The 13990-nt window shown below is 39.1% G+C and overlaps 1 protein-coding gene across 5 annotated transcripts in view; it reads left to right on the top strand.

The window, feature by feature from the left end:
• golga1 (golgin A1) overlaps positions 1–13990 on the top strand; it is an 81265-nt gene that overhangs the window by 17038 nt on the left and 50237 nt on the right. For 3 of the 5 annotated variants that reach the window (XM_038781887.1, XM_038781886.1, XM_038781885.1), the window contains exons 4-7: positions 6004–6078; positions 6441–6538; positions 7098–7130; positions 9914–10042. In XM_038781887.1, the coding sequence (XP_038637815.1) occupies positions 6004–6078; positions 6441–6538; positions 7098–7130; positions 9914–10042 (335 nt within the window). The remainder of the gene's footprint in view (positions 1–6003; positions 6079–6440; positions 6539–7097; positions 7131–9913; positions 10043–13990) is intronic. The other 2 variants (XM_038781890.1, XM_038781888.1) reach the window with 2 other exon arrangements.

Raw genomic sequence — 13990 nt, 5'->3', positions numbered from 1 at the left:
TTGTCCGAGAATACAACAGGATATAGATAGGCTGCAAAATTGGGCAGAGAAATGTCAGCTGGAATTTAATCCGGACAAATACAAGATGATGCATTTTGGTAAATCCAGTTCAGGTTGGGAGCTATAAAATAAATGGCAGAACCATCAGGAACATAAAGACACAGAGAGATCTGGGTGTACCGGTCCACAGATCCTTAAAAGTGGCAGCTGGTGGAAATGGTGGTAAAGAAAGCTTATGGCATGCTTACATTCATAGGATGGGGTAACGAGTATAAAAGCTCGAAAATTATGTTACAGTTCTATAGATCGTTGGTTAGGCCATATTTGGAATACTGTGTCCAATTCTGGTCACCGCACTACCAGAAGGATGTGGAGGCTTTAGAGAGAGTACAGAAAAGGTTTACCAGGATGTTGTCTGGTATGGAGGGTATTAGCTATGAGGAGAGATTGAATAAACTGGGATTGTTCACCCTAGAGAGATGGATGCTGAGAGGCGACCTGATAAAAGTTTATAAAATTATTAGGGGTATAAATAGGGTGAACAGTTGGAGGCTTTTTCCCAGGGCGGAAATGACAATTACAAGGGGGCACAAGTTCAAGGTGAGGGGGGAAAGGTTCAGTGGAGATGTGCGGGGCAAGTTTTTTTACAGAGGGTGGTGGAGGCCTGGAATGCACTGCCAAGTGAGGTGGTTGAGGCAGATACGCTAGCAACCTCCATCCTTGGCCTTTATCTCAACAGGGCTAGAATGTAAATGTTCCATTAGCTTTTCAGTAATTGAGTGAATCTGTACGCTGCCATTTAGCAATTTCTGTATGTGGACCCCAAAACTCTTTATTTGAATGCCTGTGGCAAATCTATTGGATTGTTCTGTGAAAAATGTGAGGGTCTGTGTGTGTCTCCACTGTGAGTTATAATTATTAGCATTACTGGAGATCAGGAAAGCTGTTGACAAACCAATCCAGTCTGGTATCAAATTTGCATATGCTATTTTGAAACTTCAGCTTTAGATGCTGCATTATTAATTACATGGAATAGGGCAGCATGGTGGCACAGTGGGTTAGCCTTGCTGCCTCATGGCGCTGAGGTCCCAGGTTCGATCCCAGCTCTGGGTCACTGTCCATGCTGAGTTTGCACATCCTCCCCGTGTTTGCGTGAGTCTCACCCCCACAACCCAAAGATGTGCAGGCTAGGTGGATTGGCCATGCTAAATTGCCCCTTAATTGGAAAAAATGAATTGGGTACACTAAATTAAAAAAAACATTAATTACATGGAATACAGATCCATTTTTAATAACATTTTCAAGAGGGGAGTATGTTTTGCATTGATGTGGCTTCCCTTAATATTTGCTGAGAGAACACGTGACTGTTAGCATTTACTGAATGTGCTGCAGCCCTGACACCTTTAACTTTAGAGGTTAGAACAGAGGATGCTGGAAAAACGCAGCAGTTCTAACTGCATCTGTAAGGAGAGAATCAGAGTTAACGTTTCAAGTCCTTTTACGCATTTTTTGTCAGAACACAGGAGAACGCGTAAGATTTTAAATTGTAGCTGTGAGAGATTGCAACAAAATGTTGCGGCTTTAAGAACAAAACACATCACTTGCTGTGGCAGGGGAAGGGGTTTGCATTGAGGCAATACCTGTACGGGATTTTTTTTTAAGGGGTTTAAGATGGAGGAGAAAGGTCATAATGTTGAGTCCCGAGACGAGGGCTGTAACGTGCCCAACTGGAAGATGAGATGCTGCTCCTCCAGCTTAAACTAGGTTTCACTGGAGCACTGCAGCAGGCCAAGGCCGGACATATGGGCTTGTTAACTGTTGGAGGAAACAGTCAGATTGTTATCGAATTGTAGGAAGGATTTTTTTTCACTTACTGAAACACAGTTGCATGGGATATTAAACTTCTTGTAATATTATGAAGAGTCATCCCTGTTTGTTTTTGTGTGCTCCCAGTCAGCCTTGCAGTCCAATAGTAGTCTTGGTAAAGGGGAACTACTTAGTTGACTGAGGTGACATGAGCTTCTTGGAGTCTGTGGAAAATATTTAGAGCTTAACAGAAAAGTGGAAACCAACTGACAAGCCATTTTCTCTAGGTTATTTAGCAAATCTCTATGCATGTTGCTGTGGTACAGTGCATATATTTTTTTAAAAACACAACAATTGCAGATTTTATACTAATTGTAGTTCCAAACCATGCAGTATGTAGATTAAATACTATCAACCCTTGAGCAACAAAAAATCACATCCATTGGAGATGAGGTAATTTCAGATGGTGCACTTTTGATAGCTGAAGAGACCAATCCGTGAGAGGCAGGTTCTGACATAAGTGCCACATATTTAGTGGTTATTGGGTTGTTGTTTTTCAGTGTTCGCACCTGTTGCCCAGCTGTTGCAACCACTGATTGTCATGGGTGCTGCATGCTGGTCCAGATGGTGTCACCATTTTTCTCTTGTTATCGGCTAGTGAACCCAATGTTTAGAGCCTTCATGCCAAGGTTGGAAGTATTCCTGAAGCGGAACTGATTGTCTGACTGGCTCCGAATACTTTGCCATACAGAAAATGCTTGGGGATGCGACCATTTTCCATCTTGCAAATGTGCCCAAGCCGGCAAATTCGTATCTGCTTGATGAGAGTGCCAACAAACATACTTGAGAGTTATGTCATCGAGAGGACTGCCATATTCCCAATTTTGTCCTTCCTTCATATGATATGTATGATGGGTTAAAGTAGCACTTGGTTCCAATTTTACAGTTTTAAAAAATTTATGTCAGAATTCTCAATCTTAAATGTAGTATATTCTAATTGCTTTCAAATCATAAATATCCCTCTCCTGCCATTTTTATGTCAATTCAGCATGTTAATCAGATTTTGTTTTATTTTTGAAGCTACATTTTTTCTGTAGCAAGCATTACTAAATATTCCAGTCCAGGAACAGGCCATTTGGTTCATCCAATTTTGCCTGTCTTTTTCGGCATCAACTTAATTCTTTCATTGCCCATCTCCTTTAAACTTTTTCTTTTTTTACATGTAACTATATATATTTCTCCTTTTTAAAAGAATTTATGCACTCTGCTTCAACAAGGGGTCTTTAGTAATGAATTCTAATTACCCTGTCTGTAGATATTTTCTAATTTTGCCTTTAACTCTGATTATTTAAAATTTGTGCCCTCCGTTTATCATCTTGACAATTAGTGGAAACAAGATAATGTTATTTACCGCTTGATGACCTTTCATCACCCTTTATTTCACTGTGTTTGTTTCACTCTTCTCTGGGGCTGGTTTAGCACAGGACTAAAGAGCTGGCTTTTAAAGCGGACCAAGGCAGGCCAGCAGCACGGTTCAATTCCCGTACCAGCCTCCCCGAACAGACGCCGGAATGTGGCAACTAGGGGCTTTTCACAGTAATTTCATTTGAAGCCTACTTGTGACAATAAGCGATTTTCATTTCATTTTTCATTATTGGATCCCTATACTCTATTTTTGAGCACTCTCCTAATTTCCTAGTTTCAGCAACAAATGGCAGAGAATTTCACATTTTAACAATCGTTCTAATTCCTTTACGAGACCTGTAACTTTTAAAAAGAGGCACAAATTTCCAGATAATAGCTGAAAGAGTGACTCAACAAGAATTCATGCAGTGAAACTTTGGGCAACAAATGTCTAAAAGCACTACTGACCATTTTCTTTCTGGAGACAATTTATACTTTAAACTATAGAATGGAACATTCCCCTTTTATACTTATTACACTCTCCACGGAATTAAAATCCTTTATAGCAAACAGACCATATTTGCTTCCAATGGGTTCCCATATCCCTACTTCACCGAGTGGTAAATTTGAGTGGCTTGTGTCCATATGCTTACCTCGTTTTTCAGAGCATTCTTGTATTCGCCACCGACTATAAAGCCTGTTCCAATGACTCTTCTCTCCTGCCACGCCAGAACAAGTCTCCCAGAATCTATAGAAGACTGCAGGATGCATCTCTTCAACTAGACTGAGACTCCTGCATCGGGCTGTGGCAGCTCACAAAGTCAAGCGGCCATTTCTTTCTGCTGACCAAATAGAACGCTGCCTGCTTGTCTGCAATATTCACACATTTGTAGGGAAGCCTTTAGGTGCATCTCAAAAGTGGCATCCTCTTACCCATGGCATTGTGAAACACATTAAAATTGTATCAAGGTAGGAAACTAATTAGCTTCCTTGGATTCCAACTTCCTTTTATATTAGAAGTAAATAAACAGTTTACAGCACCACTATCTACAACCAGTAACTTCAGCACCTTTCTGGGACTTTGGGAGACTCAGGGTATACTCATGGTGTAACTCCAAGACTGCTGCCATTGTCTCTAAGCATAAATATCTTGCACCTTCTTCTCTTTGAAACCATCTAGACCAGGGGTGGGCAAACTTTTCCGTGCAAGGGCCACATTCAGAAATTCACAATTTTAAAGGGCCGCATAGTATATTAAGTAAAATAATTACTTCACCCGGTTATGATTCTGGGCGCCTCATATAGAACATAGAACAGTACAGCACAGAACAGGCCCTTCGGCCCTCGACGTTGTGCCGAGCAATGATCACCCTACTCAAGTCACGTATCCACCCTATACCAGTAAGTAACCCAACAGCCCCCCCCCCATTAACCTTAAAAAAAATAATTAAAAATTTTTTTTAAAAATTTGTTTTTTTTTAATGACTTGGTGGGCCGCATAAAGACGGGCCGTAGTTTGCCCACCCCTGATCTAGACCTTCCTTTGATCGCTAACAATCAAATCACCTAGGCTTACTATCAGGCAGACTGCAAAACAAGTCACATGACACCCTTTCATTTACACTTCATTCATAGTCTGAAAATATAATCTTTTAAACTTTATAACTGTAACACAACCTTCTGTGTTTAGAATTAATGTTTTAGTAACATGCCCTTTTATGCATTCTGTGGTTATCTTAAGTTTTTGCTCTATTGTTACAACCTCACCAATCAGTGAAAACAATCTATCATTATTTTATAACCCTGACTAGCCTTGAGACCTCATGTGTGAAAGCCCTGACTAGAGGCATGTTAAATTACTGAAGTATGCGAAAGATCCTAATCAGTCAGCCAGCTTGAATGATTGAGTTTGTGTTTAAATCCAAGCTGACTAATTAACTCTAATTCTTGGTAAATACCAGTTTTTGTTTTAGTGCAGAGTGCAATGAATTTGGTAACTAAGTTTGACATTGTATTACTACGGTAAAGCTGCAATTGTTTAAAGCTAATAGATTTAATTTCAGAATTGGGTTTGTTTTCACACTTTTTGGCACAGGGCTAAATCGCTGGCTCTGAAAGCAGACCAAGGCAGGCCAGCAGCACGGTTCAATTCCCGTACCAGCCTCCCCGAACAGAAGCCGGAATGTGGCGACTCGGGGCTTTTCACAGTAACTTCATTTGAAGCCTACTTGTGACAATAAGCGATTTTCATTTCATTTCATTTCTTGCACGTACTATTCAATTCAATGTTTCTCTAATAGTGAGTGGTTAGTTAGATATTGTTTGTTGGCTTTTAAACTGTTCAAAGCTCCCAAGAAATCTCTCTTTAGTAAGTGAGCACAAATTAAATCTATTAAATTTAGCATGTTTTCTGAAAGCTTAATTTATGAGTTCAAATGACAACTGATTGAAAAGACTGAAGAAAGATGGGTTACACATGGATTATAGTCAGCGTTTCTTCAGTAATTCAAAGAGATGTTTCATTTTAATTCTATGTTTAATCTCCACATGCACCAGCATGTATTCCAACATTGTTTTCCCAAATATGCTATGTTTGTTAGTCCCAGAGTAATTTTTTTCTTTTTACCATTAACATGTTAAGGGGATTTCATCATCACATACTCTCCTTAACAGCAATGATTTTCTGTTGGGGAAAATCATTTACATCCTTCACTCATGATTATTCCTGTGTTTTGTTTTCTTTTTTTGCCTGTTTTGAACTCCTGGCCTGCGTTCCCTCTCCCCTTATTCAAGATTATGCTGAACAGCTGCGAAATTTGCAGAAGACAAAAGAGAAGCTTGAGATTGCATTAGAAAAACATCAGGATTGTACGTATTTTTATTGTTTCTTATTGCGAAATCAATTTTATTGAGTTTTTTTATGGTAATCCATTTCTTTCTTTAATTACATGTAAAAGAAAATTTAAGCTAAAATCCTTTCATAATTGTTATTTGCTTCTGGTGTCTTCAAAGATTTAGATAACATTATAATTCCATTGTTGAAAATTTTGGAAGAACATTTGGAAAATAAACTTTTCTAAAATAACCCAAGTATATTAATGTAACCAATAGAAAGTATTGATAAATGTTATGTATTGTTTTAATTCAAATAAAATTACCTAATTGATACTTGATGCAATTTCATTTACTACAGGTTGGTAACATGCAATTTTTTTTTAAATTTTGACCAGCCTCAATGAGGAAAATTCAGGAACAGAATGAAGCATATCAAGCCAACCGAGCAAAAATGGCAGAAGGAATGGCACTAGCCTTGGAAAAGAAGGATCAGGTATCCTTAATCAAGTCGCAGAATTAAGTTAACACTATTCCTTGCTTTGCTACAATGAACATTTATGATTGATTTTGAAAGCTGCAATAATCATCTTAGAAATCCTTGCAGATAAAAATTGCCGATTTTTTTGATACCATAAAAATACATTCTGCTTTCTTAAGTTACGAAAGGATTTGTTTTAAATTCCTCACTGTAATTTCTTCGAGCAACTCCTCATTCCTCAGGTGAAAATGCAGGACACTGCTTTTAGCTTTACAGTAAGAAACCTAGACAAATTACACTGTTTGACATGCACCCTAAAACTAGGGATTTTTTTGTGCCCCATTGAACACTCCATCCTTCTGATGATAGACACTAAAATTGACAAAGTGTCTACACCTGACAGGTTCATGGTCTCAGAACAGCAAATCTGTCCAAGAAGTATCTCTTTTGGATCAATCAAAAGATACAATAAATTGTATCATGTTATATGCATTAGTTTTAAGTTTTTTTTGTTTTTGAAGAGTTTCTGCATTTGTAATTTGGAAAGAAAAATAATTGCCATTTTTATTTTCAGGATTGGATGCTGAAAGTTTCCATTCTTGAAAAGGTATTTGATATTGTCTATTTTGAATTGCTCAATTAAATAATGATAAACTGGCTATTGAAGAGAAATAAGAATGGTGATATTTAAGGGTTTGATTTTCTGATTGCACAATCTGGGCCATAACCTCATCTACTGTAAGGGACATAGGAACTAGGCGTTGGAGTAGGCCATTTGCTCTGTTCAGATTATGGCCGATCTATCTCAACACATTTTACTGCACTATCCCCATATCCTTTACTATCTAGAAATCTATTGATGTCTCCTGAACATTCTCAATGACTGAGTCTATACAACCCTCTGGGGTAGAGAAATCCAAAGATTCCCAACTCAGTGAAGAAAGTCCTAATTTCAGTCTTCAATGGGTTAGTTATTATTCTAAGACTGTATCCCTTGTCTCACACCCCCAGTTGCCCCTCTCACTCTTCTAAACTCTATACATACAGGCCCAGACTCCTCAACCCAACTATCCTGGGAATCAATCCAGTGAACCTTGTTGCACTCTTTCTTGTCAACTATATCCTTCCTTCTGTACAATTGCAGCAAGAAATCTTTTCTTCTGTACTCAAATCCACTTGCAGTAAAGGCCAATATACCATTTGCCTTCTTGCTACAACTATATGCAACTTTCATTGACTCATGAAAAAGGGCACATAAAAAAGAATGGCAAGGTGGCACAATGGTTAGTATTGCTGCCTCACAGAGCCAGGGACCCTGATTCAAGTCCGGCCTCAGGTGTTTGTGTGGAGTTTGCACTATCTCCCTGTGTTTGCTTGGGTTTCTTCTGGGTGCTCCGGTTTCCTCCCACAGTCCAAAGATGTGCAGGTTAGGTGGATTGGCCACGCTAAATTGCCCCTTAGTGTCCAAAAGGTTAGGTGGGGTTACTGGGTTATGGGGATAGGGTCGGGGTGAAGGCCTAAGTAGGATACTCTTTCCCAAGGGTAGGTGTAGACTTAATGGGCGCATGGCCTCCTGCACTATATAGATTCTATGACACACACCAGGGTCCCTTTGAACATTAGTACTCACTAGTCTCTACCAATTAAAAAAAAAAAATACTCTGTATATTTGTTTTTTCTTCCAAAGTGGATAACTTTACACTTTTCCACAATATATTCCATGTGCCATTTTCTTGCCCACTCACTCAACTTGTCAAAATTGCCTTGAAACCTCTTTGTATCCTCCTCACAATTCACATTCCTACCTTATTCTGTGCCATCAATAGACTTGGAAAGATTACTTTTAATCCCCACATCCAAATCATTGATATAGATTATTACTAGCTGGGGCCCAATTCTCGCAATACCTCACCAGCCACAGCCTGCCAACCTGAGAGTGACCTGTTTATTCCTCCTCTGTTTTCTATCCATTAACTAATTCTGATTGTATGCCAGTTTATTACCTCAATCCCATGTGCATTCATTTGTTTACTAACCTCTTGTGTGGGACTTTATCAAACGCCTTCTGAAAATCTAAATAGACCACTTCCTTTGTTTTCCACCTATATCTATTCTGTTAGTTACATTTTTTAAAACTACAATAGGTTTGTCAAACATGATTTCCCTTTCATAGATCCGTATTGACTCTGCCCAATCCTACCATTATCTTCTAAGTGTTCAGTTATCACATCCTTTACAATGGATTTTTTGCATTTTTCCTGAACAAAATGTCAAGCTAATAGAACTGTAGTTCCCTGTTTTCACTCTCTCTTTTTTCTTAAATAATGGGGTTGTATTTGCTACCTTCCAATCTGCAAGAGCCATTCCAGAATCTACAGAATTTTGGAAGATGACCACCATCCACTACAGCCACCTCTTTCAACACTGCGCTGTAGATCATGAGGTCCAGGGGATTTAACAACTTTCAATCCCATCAATTTCTCCAGTACTACCCTTTCACTAATAATTTATTTCAGTTCCTCTTTCCCATTGTTTCCTTGATTCCTTTATACTTCTGGGAGTTTTTTATTCCTTCCTCTGTGAAGACTGTCATAGTGCATTTGTTTAGTTTTTCAGCCATTTCCTTATTCTCTATTGTAGATTCTCCTGTAATGGGCCTATATTTGTCTTTGCTAATCTCTTGCATTTTACATACCTAAAAAAGTGTTTACTGTCAGTTTTTATGTTCCTTGCTAATTGACACTCCTACTTTATTTTCTCTTTATCAGTTTCTTGGTCCTCCTTTGCAGAATTCAAAAATAACTCAAGCCTCAGGCTTACTTTTTTTGGCAACTTTATCAACCTTTTCCTTTGATCTATTACAATCTTTAACTCGCCATGGTTGGATCACTTTTTCTGTTGATGTTTTTTGTGCCTCAGAGGAAAATATATTTGTTGTACTTTATTGTGGAATGGGTACATTAGTGACGGCACTGCAGCATTACTACTGAGAGCAGCAAGTAGTTGCAGGTGACATGTTTACAGAAGAAGTTTCCAGTATGCATTTCCACGGCCCATACGGAATGGCAAACATTCAGACACATATGCATGCAGACAACTTTAAATATTTTATATTGCTCACATGCATACATATTGTCAATGGTTTGCCAAGACTGTAGCACGGATTTTCTTTTTGATATATTTTATAAATCCGATCACTTGAACTTCTCAATTGTGTTACAGGCTTGTAAATAAAATCCCCTAGCTAGGTGTTCCCAGGTTGTATACAGAGATTTATATGAAAAATTATTTTCATAATTGCTTGAAGGCATTGATTTTTGAGATACAATTGTGTGGGTGAAAAATGCATTTATAAATTTTGCTCGTCTTTTGATTCATTAAATTTCTCAGGAGAAAGCAGTGTTTGAGACCCAGCTGAAAAAAATGAAGGATCAGAGTTTGAATCTGTTCCAGAAACGAGACGAGCAGGATGAACTGGATGGGTTTCAGCAACAGGAACTTGCCAAAGTCAAACATATGGTACAAGAAACATTATTACATTCTTTCAGTATCTAGAAGACTTAATTGCATTACTTCAGGCTGTACAGTTTGTAGTGGGCATATTTTTCCCCAACAGGATTTAGAACTGGTGTATCTTTTAGAATGAATGTATTTAATTCTCAAACCACAAGCCTTTTAGATTGTTACCAAGTTAAGGATGTCCAAACTACAATTCTTGGCCCACTGGCAATCAATCTCTTGAAACATAGAAAATAGAAGCACGAGGGGGCCATTTGGCCCCTCAAGCCTGCTCGGCCATTCATTATGATCATGGCTGATTATCAAATTCAATACCCTGATCCTGCCTTTCTCCCCACCACCCCACCCATATCCCTTTAGCCCCAAGAGCTATATCTAATCCCTTCTTGAAATGACACAATGTTTTGGCCTCAACTACTTTCTGTGGTAGCGAATTCCACAGATTCACCACTTTCTGGGTGAAGAAATTTCTACTCCCCTCAGTCCTAAAAGATTTACCCCTTATCCTCAAACTATGACCTCTAGTTCTGGACTCCCCACCATCAGTAACATTCTTTCTCATCTACTCTGCCTAATCCTGTTAGAATTTTATACGTTTCTATGAGATCCCCTCTCACTATTATAAACTCCAGTGAATATAATCCTAACCATATGACAGTCTGCCATCCCAGGAATCAGCCTGGTAAACCTTTGCTGTACACCCTCCATACCAAGAAGATCCTTCGTCAGATAAGGACACCATAACTACACAAAATACTCGAGGTGTGGCCTCACCATCGGCCTAAACACTTGCAGTAAAACTGAGTAACTCAAACCATTTGCACTTAAATTTCTTTGGTGGTTGTTCTGTTTGAATTTTGTGTACCTGAAAATGTTGAAAGAACTCTTCTTATCACAGTTGCCTCATTGGTGGTTTAATCTCTAATCGGAACATTGAGATCCATCCATATAAGTCAGTGTTATTCAAACTTTTTTTCCGGGGACCCATTTTTACCAACAGGGCCAACTTCGCGACCTATGCTGGCCGACCTTCGCGACCTATGCCGGCTGACCTTCGCGACCCATCATTTTCTCTTGCCTTACTTATTGCTGACGAAATGGAGGAATCGCAATCGTGCCCAAAGCACGTGATGTTGTCGTTTGGGGGTGTGACCTGCTCTTTGCCAACTTCAAGCAGGAAGATTAAATAACATGTATAAAAAAATCTTATGCTTCTCTGATTGTGCAAACCTACCTTGGCTAATAAATGTGAGGGTTCCAGATGCCATCTTAACCACCTTAGCAACCTGTCCTGCTACCTTCAGGGATCTGTGGATATTCACTCCAAGGTCCCTCCCTACCTCTACACTCCTCAGTATCCTCCCATTTATTGTGTAACTCTTTGCCTTGTTCGACCTCCCCAAATGCATCACCTCACCCTTCCCTGGGTTGTATTCCATTTGCTGCTTTTCTGTCCACCTGGCTAGACCAGTAGCTGCTTCATATTTTGAAAGACATGCATTGCATTCAATTCCGAGGTGTGGGCTGGTTGGCTGGCCAGAATGTTCTTTTGTTTCTCCGCTTGTTTTCTCTCGCGTACGAATAGTGCCTTTTGCTCAGTTGTGTTCCAAATGAAGCAAAAATGTGGACATGGGCTGGTTGGCCGAATGTGGTGATATATTCAATGTAATTCAGTGTAACACAGGATTTGGCTTCTTAGGTGCTAGTAGCTCAGTCGGTTTTGGGATCAGAAATGGAAAATAAATTCATAACAGAATTCGAAAAAAGTACCTTCACATTTTGGGTGAAATCTTGCCTTTAGCTGATCAGTTTCCTTATTGAAGTTTACAGAACCACGCAGTTCTGCGTATGAGCACCGATGAGCGGGCATGCAAGCGCAATGTGCCCGCATTTTTTTATTTGGTCACGGCCGTCATTTTGAAGGCTGCTCACAGCCCGCATTGTTAAAAGCCAGCTGCTGCGGCTGTTGCGCATGAATTTGCACAATCTGGAGCAACGGACGGCTCCACGACCCTCCCAACACCAACCCATGACCCACCCGTGAGACGCGACTTTGAAAATGCCTGGTATAAGTAACTTGAAGTTTATGCAAATTAATCAGAACATGGATTTAAACTAGATGTCCTATGCAATCTATATGATTCCAAAGACAAAGCACTTGGACGTTCGTACTTGCTGCTATCATGAGCACTTGAGTGACCTTTTTTGATGCCACAGTACCTGTCGTAATGCAAGGGGTGGTATGGTGGCACAGTGCTTAGCATTGCTGCCTCACAGGGCCCTGGGTTCAATATCAGCCTTGGGTGACTGTGTGGAGTTCGCATATTCTTCCCATATCTGCGTGGGTTTCCTCCAGGTGCTCCGGTTTCCTTCCACAGTCCCAAAGATGTGCAGGTTAGGTGGATTGGCCATGCTAAATTGTCCCTTAGTGTCCAATGATGTACAGGTGACGGGATGGAATGGGCCTAGGTAGGGTGCTCTTTTGGAGGGTCAGTGCAGATTCAATGCACTGTAGGGATAAATTCAATAATTTCTTTGAGATGACATACACAAACTGAGATCTCCATATATTACAATGTAAAATATGCACTGTAGGGATTTTATGATTTCCCAGGCTCAGAATGGACAATGTTTAGGAACTTGTAAACTCAAGTATATATTTTACATTGTAATATATGGAGATCTCAGTTTGTGTATATCATCTCAAACAAATTGTTGAATTTATTGCTAATGCGATTAATATTATCATTGAATTTGAAGCTACAATTTGGTATCTAGATTGAGATGATAGTCACAGGCCAATACTTTGATTTATTACATGCCTAAATCACACTAGTGATGAGATCTACCATGCGGAATTAGTGAAGTCTCGCGACACTAAAACTCAGTAGAAATTGGAGTTAAACTTCTCGGATGCAAACAAGAATCTTTATTGCCTCCATTTGATTACAATTGAGAGAAACTTAAATCTATTCTCAATAAAGTCCGGCTAGCAAAACGACTTAAAGAGAAGTGACTTATAAACAATTTAACTTTCAAAATAATACAGAAATGGTTTCTTGCTTACGGCAAAACAGCTTGAATTTACTTCAAGCGTTAGAGTGGAAAAGTGATAATATGAAAATAAGGATAGCGAGTAGTTAGATCAAAGTATAGGATGATCCTGGATAAAGATGGCCGTACGGACCATCATGTTTAAAGAGAATTTTATCAGTCTGTAGCCATTTGCCTACACCCCACTGTCGTCCTAATTGGTTTGGGTGGGAATCAAATACATTTGATTTGATGATTAACTGTCAATCCTTAATGTGCAACGCAAGTTATGAATGTTTCATGTTTGAATATTTATGTATGTTATGGAATGCGATTCTGTGCTTTTATCAAGACTGGTTTCTACTGGTTTTCTGCTGACTTTGCTTTATCCACATTCTGGACATTGGTGCCTTCATATTGCTATGGTGCTTACTTGGCCTTTATCTGATTACTGGTACAGCTCATTTCTTAATGTCAAACTGACTTTGAAAATATGTTTATCAGAACAATAGCTTTTTCATCTTGCTTAGTGAAAATGTTGTTTTTATCTCCAATTAGTTGATGCATGTGTCAGGCTTATTGTGTCTCTGTTGAAGCTATGTGTTTTGTCATGACCTGAGGTTATAGTGCTGAAATCCTCATTTTAAAATGGGTATTAAAACTGGGTCTTAATAATTATATTGAAATAGCCTTTTCATCTATCAGGAAATAGTTGATTACTATCACTAGTTACACAGCCTGTCATACAGGAGACATCCATTCACAAGAGTTGTTAAACTTTGTAAGCTGCTATTTTTAACCATATTTTGTTTTCCTCCTTGAAAGGAGGAATCCTGTTGTCAATATCCAGTTTAAAATTAAGTATGCAATTTATCATGCATGTTTCGCAATCGTTAACTACAGGCGTCTATCTAG

This window comes from Scyliorhinus canicula, chromosome 21 (genome assembly GCF_902713615.1).
Source record: "Scyliorhinus canicula chromosome 21, sScyCan1.1, whole genome shotgun sequence".
Classification (NCBI taxonomy): Eukaryota; Metazoa; Chordata; class Chondrichthyes; order Carcharhiniformes; family Scyliorhinidae; genus Scyliorhinus; species Scyliorhinus canicula.
Note: the sequence above shows the minus strand (reverse complement) of the source record. Positions and strands in the feature narration are given on the sequence as shown.